At 45.2% G+C, this 15,825-nt stretch overlaps 1 protein-coding gene across 9 annotated transcripts in view; it reads right to left on the reverse strand.

Annotated features, from left to right (window-relative positions):
* The window catches only part of LDLRAD4 (low density lipoprotein receptor class A domain containing 4), a 420,255-nt gene that overhangs the window by 12,257 nt on the left and 392,173 nt on the right, over window positions 1-15,825 (reverse strand). For all 9 annotated transcript variants that reach the window (XM_029921392.1, XM_029921393.1, XM_029921394.1 and 6 more), the window contains one exon: window positions 15,475-15,629. In XM_029921392.1, the coding sequence (XP_029777252.1) occupies window positions 15,475-15,629 (155 nt within the window). The remainder of the gene's footprint in view (window positions 1-15,474; window positions 15,630-15,825) is intronic.

Raw genomic sequence — 15,825 nt, forward strand, 5'->3', positions numbered from 1 at the left:
CACACATTAAAGCTGAGCAGGACAACATGCGGGGGGGACTGTCACACTTGGTCCAGGGCACCCAGTCTTGGGGAAGGAAGTGAGCCTTGGCCTCTGTGTGCGAGGGGCCTTGCACGTGTATCACGTATTCTCTAGTTATCTCCCTAGGACGACGGCGCCGTAACGAGAAAGGTAATGACCAATTATCTGACCCAAATGGATGACAGAGCTATTGACACAGATGTGGATCTGTAAGGGCAAGTGAACGCTGAGCTGGCAAAGCCCTAGGTCCGAATCCCGGCCCGGCCACTCTTCAATATGTGGCTTCAGGTAAGCTTACTTAGTTTCTCTAATCGGTAAGAGGGGGTTGTCGTGGGTCTCAAAGAGAGCACTGTATGTAGATTCTTTAGTTCTGTGCCTGGCGTATCAGTGTCCGGTAAGTGGTAGCTCTTCACATCACAGGTATTGGCTACTTGCTGTTATACACAACTAAAGGGAGGGTAATGCTCAGTGCTCTCTTTTAAAATGAGTTCACTGAATTTCTGTATTTGTTTATTTACAAGATTATTCCGAAGGTGGCATTTTGTTTTTTTCAAAAATAATTTTTTGAGCACAGCTGACACCCAATGTGTTAGTTTCAGGTATACGGCACAGGGAACATCTCCGTACATCAGGCTCCGCTCACCACAAGCACAGCTACCCGCTGTCACCAAAGGTGGCATTTTGAATGGAAAGTCTGGATGCATGAGGTAGGCTTAGGCCAAGTTGCATTTATCTCACATTTCCCGAGACCCTTTCTCATAAGGTCGGAAGCTGATTCCTACAAGCAGCCTCACCCATGAGACCCCTCACGGCAAGTCCTTCCTCACAACTGCCCACCACTGGGTTTCAGCAACAGGACAAAGGCCCATGGCTGCACAATGACTCTCCGTGCTCTTGAATCAGCTGCCCACTGAGGGAACCACCACGAGAAAGGTGGTGGTCGGCAGAGGCTCCCTCGGCGGGCACTGCCCCTTCTGGTGTCCTGAGGCGAAAGCAGGGAGGCGGTGCACAGAAAGAGAGCTGGTGATAAGCTCTGGAGAATTTTATCTTGGATCTTCTTTTATTTGCTAAAACGAACCTTTACTGTGAATGAGTACACTGCTATTTGTCGCACTCACTCGTGCTTGATCATCTCTGAGTTCTGAATCGGCAAGGCTGTGGCCGAGCTTGGACGGCGGAAACACGCCAAGGGAGAGACTTCGTCTCAGGACAGCGCCCCTCATCCCAGATCCACAAAAAGTCCCTGAGCCCCTTGGACCACCCTGGGGGACTAGCTGGCCATCAAGGGGTGCTACTGAATCTACACTTTATGGAAAAGGGACACAGGACAGTTCTAAATCTAGCAGGCTTGAAGACATGTATTTTCAGACTCCTTTATTTTCTTAATTTATTATTATTTTCTGTTAAGTAGGCTCTGTGCTCATCACGGAGCTCAATGTGGGGCTTGAACTCACGACCCTGAGATCAAGACCTGAGCTGAGATCAAGAGGCAGATGCTCAGCCAACTGAGCCACCCAGGTACCAGGCACCCCTGATACTCCTTTATACTTGAGAAGTTTGCTTTGTACTTTTCTCCTTCCCACTGGTCAATGAATAGCCATATTGACAGAAAATTTCCTGTTAAGTTCAATCTGCTTGGCACTAAAACATCTGCATTAAAGGTAAAGTATAATCACCTATCTTCCAGAGATTGTCTTTAAAATGCGAAAATTTTTATCTTCTCAAACTGAAATGCGTCCTCATTAATCACCAACTTCCCATTCCTGCCCTCCTGACCCCCTGGCAACCACTATTCTACTCTCTGTCTCTCTGAATGTGACTATTCTCAGTACCCCATATAACTGGAATCATGTTTTTGTTCCTTTGTGGACAGATACAATATCGTGTCCTTTTTTTCACTTAGCATAATATCTTTAAGGTTCATCTATGCAGTAGCATGTGTCCACATTTCATTCCTTTTTAAGGATGACTAATTTCCATTGTAGATTTGTGTCATATTTTGTTTCTCCATTCACCCACTGATGGATATTTTGGTCGTTTCTACCTTTTGGTTGTTGTGAATAATGCTGCTATAAACAGTGCTTTACAAATATCCCTTTGAATCTTCGCTTTTAATTATTTTGGGTATTTAACCACAAGTGGAATTGCTGCATCAGATGGTAATTCTAAGGTTAATTTTTTGAAGAACCACCATACTGTTTTCCTAGCAGCAGTACCATTTTACATTCCCATCAGCAATGTACAGGATTCCGATGTCTTCACATCTTCACCAACACTTATTAAGTAGAGGTTTTCCAGAGAAAAATACACACACACACATGAGAATGTTTATTATAGGAATTGGTTGATGTGGTTATAGAGACAGAGAAGTCCCCCAGTCTTCCACGTGCAAGCTGGTGGTATAATTCGGTCTCAGTCTGGTGCCCTGAGAAGCCAAGGAGCCACAACTGTTAAGTTTTGGACTCCAAAGGCCCAAGAACCAGGAGCTCTGATGTCTAAGGGCAGAAGATGTAACCTTGCTCAACAAAGAAGAGAGAAAATCTACCCCTCCTCCACCTTTTTGTTCTCTCAGAACTCTCCAGGGATTGGATGATGCCTGCTCACACTAGGGAGGGCTGATCTTTTCTCAGTCAACTAAGTCAAAAGTTCATCTCTTCCAGAATTACATTCACATACACATCCAAAAATAATGTTCTGCTAGTTATCTTGGCATTGCTTAGCCCAGTCAAGTCGACACATAAAATTAACCATCACAATTAGTGATAATGAGCTCTTCTCTTGTGCTTGTTGGCCATTTGTGTATCTTCTCTGTAGAAATATCTATTCAAGTCCTTTGCCTATTTTTAAATTGGGTTGTCTATTATTTTGTTGTTGAATTCTAGGTGTTCTTTATATATTTTGGATATTATATGATTTGCAAATATTTTCTCCCATTCTCTGACTTGGCTTTTCACTCTCTGGACAGTGAACAACTTCCTTTGATGAACAACTTCTGAATTTTTGAATTCTAATTTATCTATTTTTTCTTTTGTTGCCTGTGTTTTCAGTATCATATTCAAGAAGTCATTGCCAAGCCCAGTTTTGTGAAGTTTTCCCCGTGTTTTTAAAAAAATTTTAATGTTTATTTATTTAGAGAGAGAGAGAGAACGAACCTGAGCTGGGGAGGGCAAAGAGAGAAAGAGGACACAATCCAAAGCAGGCTCCAGGCTCTGAGCTGTCAGCACAGAGCCTGACGCATTGCTCAAACCCACAAGCTGTGAGATCATGACCTGAGCTGAAGTCAGCTTAACTGACTGAGCCACCCAGGCGCCCCTTCCCTTGTTTTCTTTACGAGTTTTATAGCTTTAGCTCTTACATTTAGGTTTTTGGACCATTCGGAGATAATTTTTTGTATATGGTATAAGATGGTAAGTATTCAATGTCATTATTTTGAACATGGACATCCAGTTTTCCCAACACCATGTTTTAAAAGACTGTCCTTTTTCCTTGAATATTGTCTTGGCACTCTTGTCAAAAACCATTTGACCATCTATGGGAGAGTTTATTTTTAGGCTCTCTATTCTATTCCATTGGTCTATACATCTGTCTTTACGCCAGCACCACATTGTTTTGTTACTGTGGCTTTGTAGTAAGTTTGAGAGACTTCCCAGTTCGTTATTCTTTTTCAATATTATTTTGGCTATGGTATGTGTGTGGGGGGGGGTAGTTATCTCCCCTGAGATAAAATATGAATTTTTGGACAGACTTTTTTTCTGTAAAAAACCATTATTGGGACTTTGATAGGAACTACCCTGAATCTCTAGATTGCTTTGGATAGTATTGACATTTAAAGAATATAAAGTCTTCCAATCCATGAACACAAGGTGTCTTTCCATTGTGTCTAAATTCTTTCAGCAATGTTGTACAGTTTTCAGCATACAAATCTTTCACTTCCTCCATTAGGTTTATTCCTAAGTATGCTACTTTTAATGAAACTGATTTCTTAATTTCCTTTTCAGATTGTTCATTGTTAGTGTCAAGTAGCTACTGATTTTTCTGTATTGATTTTTGTATCCTGCAACTTTGCTCAATTTGTTTATTATTTCTGGCAGGTTTTTGTTTGTCTGTTGGACTCTATGTTTTTCTATATCTCTGAACAGAAACAATTTTTAATTTCTTCATTTCTAACCAGAATGTCTTTTATCTCTTATGTTGAGTTTCTCTGGCTAAAACTTCCCAGAAATACAATATTGAAATAGAAACGGTGAATGCATGTATTTTGTCTTGTTCTTGATCTTAGGGGAAATGTTTTTGTTCCTTTACCATTAAGTATGTGCTGTTGGCTTTCCAAAAATGACCTTTATTATGTTGAGGTAGTTTCCTTATAATCTAGTTTGTTGAGAATTTGTAATCATGAAAAAGTGTTGAATAATTTCAAATACTTTCTCTGCGTCAGTAAGATGATCGTATAGCTTTTCCTCTTCATTCTACTAATGAACAGTAGATTGATTGATTTTCATATGTGGAATCACCTTTGCATTAGAGAAATAAATCTCATTTGGTCATAGTGTATAATCTTTTTAGTATTCTACTGAATTCAGGTTGTTAGTATTTTGTTGAAGATTTTTGTGTTAATATTCACAAGGGAGATAGGTTTATGGTTTTCTCTTACTGTTGGGTCTTTGGCTTGAGGGAAATGCTGGCCTCACAGGGTCAGTGAGAAAGTGTTCCTTCCTATTAAAATTTCTTGGAAGAGTTTGAGAAAGACAGGATTAATTCTTCTTTAAATGTGTGGTAGAATTAACAATGAAGGCCTCTGTTCCAGGCTATTTTCTTGGTTGTGAGGTTTTGAATATTGATTCAACCTCCTTACTAGTTACAGATGTATTCAAATTTTCTATTTCTTCATGAGTCAATCTTAGTAGGAGGTGTTTCTATGAATCTGTCCATTTCAACTTATTCACAGTACTCTCTTATAATATTTTTCATTTCTTTATATTCTTCCAGCCAAAGGATACAACATTTACAGCATTAAAAGAGAAAAAGATGTGACCATGACTTACTGGGGCCTCTGCTGCGAGCTACAGCTACAGCTTGCTGCCTTGCGTCCGTGTTCGCTGTGACCATGGTTAAGGCCACTCCCATGACCTGATGAACCTTCACAGTTTTATGCTTTCAGCTAAACTTTCCTTTCCACATACAGAGGACAACAGGAATCCGATTTAGGAACTGGAAACAACCAGCTCTCTGTGAAACTGGAACATTATTTTTTTAATGTTTTATTTATTTTTGATACAAAGAGAGAGCATGAGAAGGGGAGGGACAGAGAGAGAAGGGGACACAGAAATGGAAGCAGGCTCCAGGCTCTGAGCTGTCAGCACAGAGCCTGGCGCGAGGCTCGAATCCACGAACATGAGATCTGACTTGAGCCGAAGTTGGAGGCATAACCAACTGAGCCACCCAGGCGCCCCTAAAAAGTATTTTTCAAACTGTGACTTGCAGCCTCTTAGAGAACTAGAAAATCAATTTAAGTGGGTCACAACCAGCATCCAAAAAACTGAAACAGAATAGATAATGTCTGAGTATATTGTAAGTATTGTTTTGCAAAATTTCTGCCTTACTTGTGCATATGAGTATTGTGGATTATGATGTAAAATGTGTTTCTTACTGTTCTTTATGGTTACAAACCATCTTTCTGAAGGCCTCTGATCTAAGTCAATCATCCCTCATTTTAGATGGGATTTAGACTTACCCTGCTCACTGGACATGAAGCCAGTTTGTGGCAGAGCAGGGGCATTGCTGGATATTGTCTTCTACCAGAGGGTTCAGCGAATGAAAAGTATTGTATGGCCTCAAATATTTGGAAATCTGTTTTCTCCTTGTCCCAGGGTGAGACAAAGATATTCAACAACACCTTTACCATCTGGAAAAAACACAGTTTCTCTCATTTCTTCTTTTTCCTCACTCAGCGTCTCCACCATCCAAATACTTGAGCATTACTGTCTTCCCACTCTAGATGGCAGTAACAGCTTAGATGCAAGGGCGATACCTCGGGGTGTCAATGACTGTTCTCTTGAGCACTTCCCCCATTATTCCTCCTTAGAATCCACCATCAGACTTACTTTCAAGACTTAAAATGTCCCTCCCAACTGCTCAATCTAGGGCATATCCCTTAAGAGAAAGAGAAATCATCCAGGAAGATCTGTTGGGAAGAAAAGGGAATCCTTTATATTTCCAGAACGATACAATGAGTCAGGGAGATCTATAGGTCCTAAGGAGCAAACAGAAAAGGTCCCTCTCCTGGGCTTGGCCCTGGGAGAGAACGAGAAATTAGACCTCGAGAGAAACCAGTCTGGGAATTAGAAAACTCAGGGCAACAGAGAAATGTGGAACTAGATGCTATTCAGCTTCGGCTGAATCACCTCCTTTTTTGTGAGAGAAAAGCCTAGATAGGGCAAAGGCTTTTTCCAGGGTCACAGAGCTGGCAGGGATTAACACGAGCCAGAACCCAGCTACTTCCCTTGGTGTCTTCTGACAGCTCCGGGGAGCATCCTCAACAAAGGCCACAGAACTAGAATAATTTAGAGAACGTTTCTTTCCAGAGAATAAATTTACACCAATTTCTAAGGACTAAGAAAAAACAAACAATCAAGCTTTATCATTATATTATTAAGCTATAATGCCTATCTAAAACATCACTAAAATTTGTTTATTAACATTTTCACCAATTTTACTTAAAAATCGGATTTTAGCAGGCTTTTGTCACAATAGAAACCATGCTCAGATCAGCTACCTTGGTAGTCTACAGACACTCAGCACATTATTGCAGCGGCCTTCAGCATCAGTTTACGTAAGCAGAGAATTTTTTTTAAATTCCAAAAGTAATACACAAATACATTCTTACCATAAAAGTTTTTATTTTATTATTTGTTTTTAGAGAGAGAGACAGAACACAAGCAGGGGAGGGGCAGAGAAAGAGAGTGAGACACAGAACCTGAATCAGGCTCCCAGCTGTCAGCACAGAGCTCGATGCAGGGCTCGAACTGGTCACAAAATCATGACCAGAGCTGACGTCAGAAGCTTAACCGACAGAGCCACCCAGGCGCCCCCTAACCATAAAAGTTTTAACACACATACCAGACTCTCTCTCTTCGCCTACCTCCTCCAATCCCAGATCCTCCCCAGAGAAAGCCATTGGTTTTCTGTGGGTCCTTCCTGACCTTTCTCAATAGCATCAGTTTGTAGCTGAGAAAACATCAGTCTTCCTAATTGAGCCACATTTGGTTTGGCACCAAAATTGTATCGTTTAGCCTGATCATTCACATCATTTATAAGATTTAGCTCCAAATGTAGTTTGGCTGGTAACAAAAATCAAATCCATCCTCAGAGAAAAAATAAGAAAAAGGAAGACTTGCCATCACTGAGATACTAAAAAATATTTTTCCCTTGAAGAATTTCTAAAAAACGACCTGCAAACTCTGAGGGTAATTCCAAAACTGTTCCCAGCACTGACAACAATAGTGGAGGGACAACGTGTGCTACTCACATTGCTGTAAAGACAACTCATGGCTATTGAAAAGGTCTTTCCACTTTTGTCCAGATGAGAATCTGCTATATTAACAGCTGTGGCCCAGCAACCTGATCCAAGTTTTGCTAGCAACTTGGCCTCCTGTTTCCCTTACTTGAAGGGAGACATTCTCACTCGGAAGCTGTTAAAATCATCTATCTTCCAAGGCTTCAATTAGATACACCAAAGGGTAAAACCTTTCACATGACCGGTCTGGTGGCTTGACTGCATCCTCACTCATTCAGGGAGAAAATGGCTTGATTGACAAGAGGAAACCTGTGTGTGGAGTTTGCAGTAGGTGCTGACAGTCCCTCCTGCAGTCCCTGGGACATCAGGAAATGCAGCTTCAGTGGCTCGTGAGGTAATGGAGAGTTGTTATGGGACAAGGTTGACAAGGAAGGCCCCTGGCCTTATAGTGCAGCAAGGGTCTCCCTCACCCACAGAGAAGCGGTCCCCTGCCGGCTTTCATCTCAGTCCTATGCTAAATAAAGCCAGTGGCTCTCTTCTCTGTAGTCTGGAGTGTCAGAGACATGCCTATTATAACTGCAGCAAGCCCTTTAGTTCTTTTTTTTTTTTTTGCATCTTACTGAAAATAGTTCATTTCTATCATTTTAGAAATGTTTTTCTAAACGCTTTTCTAAAAAGTAGAAATGAGAAAAGACAGGTACACAGCAGTCTCGCTCTTTATTCACAGTGGGAATGGACTATGTGTGTGGTGACCCCCCCACTCCCTGCGCCCTTCACTGGGCCCAGGACACAGCCTGTGGGCTTTTCAAGCACGGTGAGCTCTGAGCCCAGTGCAGTGGGTTCCTGAGCTGCTTCTAGGGGTGTCTGGAACTGCCCATCCTCAAGCCACCCCTGCTCCCAAGGCCAACAAGAGGAGCCCACGGCCAGCTCTACTCACTTGGCCACGGACACTAGCCACAGAGAAGAGAGCCCTGCTCTGGGGCCTGGAGTGAACTGCAGGGGCCAGAACAAACACATCCAGCTGGAGAAAGGAGACACTGGAGAAAGGAGACACTGGACCCTGCTGGCCCAGACACACCTGGTTGAATGTCTAATCTTGCAGGAATGAGCTTTACTTCCACAAGGAGTTCTCTCCCATTTCTCTGGAAACCAGTGGGCCTCTTGGTCTATCTTTGCACCCTTGTGACAGAGGCATGAGTGCAGAATATATTTTCTCTAAAACACAACCACTACTGTGCAAAGCAAATGGCGGCAATGGCACTCCACCCTCAACCGGGGGTTCCCCAAAGAGAGATGGGACCATAGTCAAAAGTTGAGCACCAGCCCGTTCAGAGTGGCAACTGCTTCATGGCCCCATCTTGGAGAGTTCCAAACAGGAATAGAGGCCAGTGTGACCTGATATGCAGACTATTCAAGAGAAAATATAAATTCTAGTTTTTATGTGAAATCTCCCAATATTTACAGTTCAATCAAATTTTGTCAAAACACCCTGTGGGGCAAACCATACATACAGGCCACATCTTAAGCCAAGTCTGGAATACCTGTAGGGAGGGTCTCTGGGTGTGGACTTCGCCTCTACCAGGACCCTTTGGATCAGAAGAGCGCCAGTTTCTGTTCTGATACAGCTGGTCACTGCAGTCATATCCTCCTTCCCAACAGCCAGGGGACTGAACATGCGGCCTCCTTCCCAGCATCCCCACTGCATCTCCCCCGGAGCAGGTGCAGCACAGACCGCTGAGCGCTGGCTTGGTGCTGTTCCGTCTCCACAGGGAGGCTGAGACACCTGTATTTTCGTAAGTGATTGAATCCCTGCAGCAATTACTAATGAAGAAATGCTTGACATGACTCCTTCCATGAATTTTTAAATTGAAATTTCTGTTTTTATGGATCAAATGGCTAAAGAGCTACAATTTCATGTAATCCATATAGCTAAGTACAATGTTTCTGTCTCTCCCCTGCTCTTCAGTGAGTGGCTGGCCACTCTGACCTTGCCCACTTTCCACTGTCCCCTGTCCCCTGGGCTGTCCAGGTGGGTTTGCTGGCCCTGCTGGGTGGGGGTACAGGCTGTCAGAAAAGGCTGCTCATGCCCCCATGCCCACCCAGCCCTGGTGAGAGAGGCTCCGGTGATGTGAGCAAATACCTCTCAAGGCTGTGTCTGGAATATTTATGCCCCCTTATTGTTTTCCTATTACTTGGCAGTCTAAAGTAATGAAAAGAGACTTAGACAGTATCAAAGCTCTGAAATCACATAAATCCACGCTCTAAAAAATAAGCTGAGGCGACCTCAGAAAGAATACATGGAGATTTGTGTCACAAACCCATCTACCGCTCTTTGCCATTAGTTAAGCATTTACTTTTCTTGATTTAAACCTGGGTTGCTATTTTTCAGTTTCATCCAGAAATGACTGTTTCCAACAAATTCATGGCCAGTATCGTCCTGTCCCTGCGCTCCCCCAGAATGGTGTGTAAGAGACACCGTGGTGATAAAGGCTGACTGGCCTGGGCCACCGCAGATTCCCATCCACTCCTCCCTTGGCCAGAGGGACCTGGCACAGAAAGTGTGCTCTTTCAAAAGACACTTGGCGCTGGCAAGGGAGACCCTGGGAGGAGGTGCTGCATGAGGGAGAAGGCGTGTGTGGTGGAGTCAGGGAGGAAGGTGTCTAACTTTACAAAGCAAACCTCCCAGAGTCAAGGTGAGTCTGGCATTTGACCCAAGGGGGCAACTGTTCCAACCAACCATTTTCCAGAAGACTCTCCCTGAGAGCTATGAATATTAACAGCTAAGATTCTAGCTTACTAACCTCAGTTCTGCTTTTCCCTTTGGTTGAAGTGCAAAGCCCATCAGTGAGCAGAGGGGCAGCTCACAGCAGAGCAGGGAAGTTTCCTCAGTTAAATCAGAACATCTACGTGTTCAACCTCTTCCTTGAAAACAAAATCCAACTATGGTCCTTTATTTTTTAATCTTGACTAGCAAAGCCTTCTGGAAGAAATATATAAAAATAAATTTAACAAACAGTGTTAAACCAAATCACCTAGAAGTTGATAAATCAGATGCACAGCCCTTCTCACACAAGTTTAAAATAAATATACCTTTGGAGCGCCTGAGTGGCTCAGTTAAGCATCTGACTCTTGATTCTGGCTCAGGTCATGATCTCTCAGTTTATGAGATCAAGCCCCACGTTGGGCTCTGTGCTGATGTTGCAGAACCTGCTTGGGATTCTCTCTCTACTCTCTCTTTGTCCTTCCCCACTCTCGCCTGCATGAGCTCGCTTTCTCTCTCTCTCTCTCAAAAATAAGTAAATATTTAAAAATAAATAAATATCCCTTTTACTAATATGCTCATGGAGACCTCACATGGTTCTAGAACAAATGGGGCTAAAAGGCTCCCAGAAGTGAGAGGATGTCAGCAATGCACAGGCTCAGAACCATGAGATGCTCACTCATGGTGAGGCTGGAGGGGGTGTTCCATACCCACAAGCTGCCAACTAGCAGGCTCTGCCACCCCACTGCTCAGGCTCCAGGGAAGGTGGGACTTAGATGTTGACATCATGAAAGGTGCTTCAGTAGCCCTTACGGTGTTCTGGTGACAGACACGAAACCACACACACAGCGGCAGCCACAAATGCATCCACCTTCACCAGTCACCATTCCCCCAAGGGGCACAAACATGCACAATGCCACTGGGAACCCAGGAGGCTCTCAGCAATGAGGTCTGTCAGTAAGAGCAGGGTCTGCCTTGATGCACCACGACTTTCCAGCCGTGCATCTGCCAAGTTCTAAGCCCCTCAGTGGAAGAGGCTGGTTGGCACAGGTGGTCACCTTGGGGTGCTGAGGGAGGGCTACCTGGATGGGCAACTTGAAACTGTCTCATGCTGAGTCTTCATGCCCCACCCCAGACTCCTCCTATAGCCAACAGCCACTTGATATATCCAAATGGCCACTAGAGACTCCTGGCCTCTCCCAATTAGGACTGAGAAAATGCCAAGTAGACTTAGCCATCTGGATGCTGCTGATGGTAGCAGGATCAGGGTCAGGGACAAGGAGACCTCCTCACATTGTTCCTTCATCATTGTGCTCAGTGTCTGAATGACTGAATGAACAGAGGAAGGCAGAAATGGGTGGGGGAAAACTATTCCCAAGGCAGAGTCTCAGACCAGGACCCTCTGATCATGAAAGGGACCCCAACACTTCCTGCCAAGCTGTTGGGAAGGGTACTCTTCACTCCACTGAAACCTCAGAGCCAGCCATGAGAGATCAGCTTATATTAACATGAATCCTCTTGAAAGAGCAAAGCACCTCTAGGAAGGATGGCATTCAATACTGGTGCGATTAGAGGTTCTCTACTTTGGCATGACTGACATTTAGGGTCAGATCATTCCTTGTCATGAGGGCTACCCTGTGCACTGCAGGATGTTTAGAACATCCCTGTAGCATCCCCAAATTATGACAACCAAAAAATGGCTCTCAATGTTGTCACATGTCCCCTAGGGGGCATAATCACTCCAGCTGGGAACCATGAGTATAAATGAATCAACTGCTTTCCCGGTATTGTACTAAGGGAAGCAGCATTTCTTGAAAGGCGTCAGGGAGAAGAAGTAGAAAAGTAGGAGGCAAGAAGCCTGGTTGGGGGCACATAACAGAAAGACTGTGACGTGGCCCCCAGTGCTGTCTACATGTGTATTTGTGTCCAGAAGAAAAGTAAGGCTCTTTTCCTCACCCTCTCTCCTCTCTCTTTGGACTATACATTAGGCCCATAGTCGTAGTCATGACACAGAGCTACAGTCTGGGCCTGAATGGTCTCTGGTCACTGTGTAGAAATACATCTTGAGTTTGGGAAATGCTGAATACGGCGCACTGCTAAACTCTGCAACATCCATATTCTCATTATACTAAGGAGGAAAACCCAAGCTTTGAGAAGCAACAGCACCCAGTCAGTGCTGGTTCACTCAAAGAGAAGAAAAAATAGTATAGCAGTAACAAAGGAATGAAGCCCTAAGCTGTTTGCAGCCTGCATTTCAGAACTAGGGTCCATCTCTCAGGGGTAAACCTTTCAGACGTTTATTAACAAAATTAGGCACAGAGTGTGATAAAGACCTCTGTGGACACAATCACTAGATATTGATTATCTTCACTTGCTGTGTAGCTCTGAAGGGGCATCTGAAAATCACTTGATTACCTTTTCGATGTCAAGAAATGGAGGCACTGTTGCCCAGGAGCCCCTGGAACAGGGTAGACACAGGTGAGCCGCTGCCCCAGGAAGAGGGCTGGACGTAAACCCATTCCATTTTTTTAAAAAAATTTATTTATTTTGAAAGAGAGACAAAGTACACACGCACATGAGTGTGGGAGAAGGGCAGAGAGAAGGGGAGGGGGAGAGAGAGAGAGAGAGAGAGAGAGAGAGAGAGAGAGAGAGAGAGAATCCCAAGGAGTCTCCATGCTGCTAGCACAGAGCCCAATACAAAGCTTGATCCAACAAACCATGAGATCATGACCTGAGCTGAAATCAAGGGTTGGATGCCCAACTGAGCCACCCAGGTGCCCCACTCAAAGCTATTTCCAAATGAAATAGAAGACGCATTCTGAGTAAAACCAAACTTAAAATTTCACTTTCCTGACTTTGTAAAATTGTCATCCTGCTGCAAACACTTTGCTGGTAAGGGTGTGACTGTGTGTGTACCTGTCCCGTCACCTAACTGGGTCATGGAGCTCCCGGTCTGGGGAGCAGACCCATGGGCAGGCTTTTGGCCACAGTGGATGGGGACAGTGATAGCACGTGTGGCCAGATCTGCACTGAGGAGCGGAAGGAGCCACTTCACCAAGCAAGGTGAATCAGTTAGAAGCAAGATGATCCCCACAGCCAATCCATGGGGAGGACAGAGGTGGGTGGGGACCCAGGCTCGGCACAAGAAAAGCAGTCTGAGTCCCCGTGTGCGGTTACTCCAAATACTTCAGGGGTTGGAACAGAAAGGCAGGGAACTTGGGTAAATTCATGCCAGGTACTTCATGAAAACTTGAGAGCTGTCTATTGATGACAATGAATGAGGATAGTTTTACTTCTTTCCCCCAAGGCTGGGGTCAGCATTTCCAGTCTTTGCATTAAGGCTAAGGCAAGGCAGTGACGGCTGATCCTTTTGCAGTTCTGAAATTGTTGCTATGAGTATGATTTTCTCTCTGTCCTCTCTTTTAAAAATTTTTTTAATGTTTATTTATTTTTGAGAGAGAGAGAGAGAGAGAGAGAGAGAGCGAGAGAGCGAGAGCGAGAGCGAGAGCACAGGGGAGGAAGTCACAGAATCGGAAACAGGCTCCAGGCTCTGAGCTGTCAGCAGAGTCTGACGCGGGGCTCGGACTCACGAACTGTGAGATCATGACCTGTGTTGAAGTTGGACGCTTAACTGACTGAGCCACCCAGGTGCCCCTGTCCTCTCTCTTTAAACTCAGGGGAACTGTGTATATTCTGTGCTCAGAACTTCAGAAGAATTAGTTCTCTCCTTTAGGTAACCGAACTGTCCTTACACAACAGCGAGGCATCTATAGGCATCAGGACACCAGCGTTTAGTGAGTCCGGACCTCTCAGGTACCAGACTGCTGGGATGACAAAGGGCCAGGGCCCACAAGGAAACTGTTGTGCTGTGAGGGAAGCCGTGTTAATAGGGCCGGAAGAGGCTAACGGGCCCAAGTGGGGACCCAGAGAGACAAAGAAAGGGGAGAGCAGAGGATTAGGAAAAGTGAGAGAGAAAGGCGTTCTGTCTCAGGACTGCTTCCAGCAGCTCCACGGCATCCTGTCTCATCTCTGTGAGTCTGACGGGTGGTGCAGAGCAGTGCCATCCCTTCCCCTCCCCTTGCCTGCCTCAGACACAGATGCCCAGCGAACCTCAGTTCCTCCCATGGCGACGGCAGAGCACGTGGGTCACGGAGCAACTCTGCAGCCCTGATGAAGTGTGACCCTGTCCTTCTGAGGGGGCCTGGGGGTCCTGGACCCAGTAGCCACTCTCTTCTACTTGCCAGGACCCATGATGGCCTCCCGAGGCTAGTTACCAGACCCCCGGTCCTAACACATGCTCTGAGGGGCTGAGTATCATTTTTGCCCACCACAAAACCAAGAATTTATAATTGTCTAAACTCACATTCCCAAGCCTTTCTTTGAAGGCCATGAGAATCACAGATTGATTGTAAAAGTTGCTCGGAATAAAAAGTGCCAGTGGCCTTTTGCCTCCTAAGTAAGATCATTGATCAGTTAACTGAGTAATGTATTTTATTTTCCAGAGGAGTGTGATTCAGGGCAAGAACTAGACAGAAACTCTAAAAAGAACAAAGTGAAGAGCCTTACCGTGGGCTGTTCTGTGAGTCCCCTACACAGCCCGGCCCGGCCCGATCCACCCGAGGAGGCCCCCCGCCCCGCCCTTCTACCTCGCCCACGGCCACGTGCTGCCGACCTCAGGCGGCGCTGCACAGATGCATTATGGAGCACCGGACACCTCCAGGGCCACTTTTCAAAATAGGTCTCCATGTAACAGTGTGGGCGATTTAGTGAAAGAAGCCAGACACAAAAGAGCACCTACTATATGATTCTATTATTAAACATATTGTTCAGAAGCAGGTAAAACTAATTTGTGTAGATGGCAGTCCGGGCAGTTGTGACCTTGTGGGGGGCGGACCTAGAAGTGGGACCCGAGTGGGTGTCTGGGGGCTGGTCCTGTCTCTTTTCTGATTGGGTAATGGTTACACAGGTGTCTTCAGTTTGTGAGGACTCACTGAGCTGAATGCTCATGATGCATGTGCTTTTCTTGAAGTATCAGAACCTTCGATAAATTTTCAATGCCTGTGGGCCATAGCAGGTGGGTCAAGAGGCCATCCTGCTTCGAGGCTCTTACTGGCACCCAGCCTATTTGGAGCCCGAGACAGATGTTTAGGCAGCACCAAGAGGCTCCGGCCACACTTACCGGCTGCGGCCCGTCCTCCTGCCTCCTGCTTGGATGCGGGCGGTTGATGAAGGACCGTGTGGAGACTTTGTAGTGATTCAGCAGGCAGACGATGACCACGACCATCACCGTGACCACCACGACAATGATGATGATCTGGGCAAACTCCAGCTCCGCTACAATGGAAAGGGAAAGCATATTAGTGACACACCCTCTTGTGCAGTCACCCAGTTCTTGAACAACACACCCACCAGGCACCGAGGGCTTCTTGCAAACACCTGGTCCTCCCAAGGACCTCATAAGAGACAAACTATTTTTCCCCAGGCCTGCTGCCCAAGGCCATGGCCCCCTGCCCCCCACTAACAGGTGAAT

This window comes from Suricata suricatta, chromosome 14, assembly GCF_006229205.1.
Source record: "Suricata suricatta isolate VVHF042 chromosome 14, meerkat_22Aug2017_6uvM2_HiC, whole genome shotgun sequence".
Lineage (NCBI taxonomy): Eukaryota > Metazoa > Chordata > Mammalia > Carnivora > Herpestidae > Suricata > Suricata suricatta.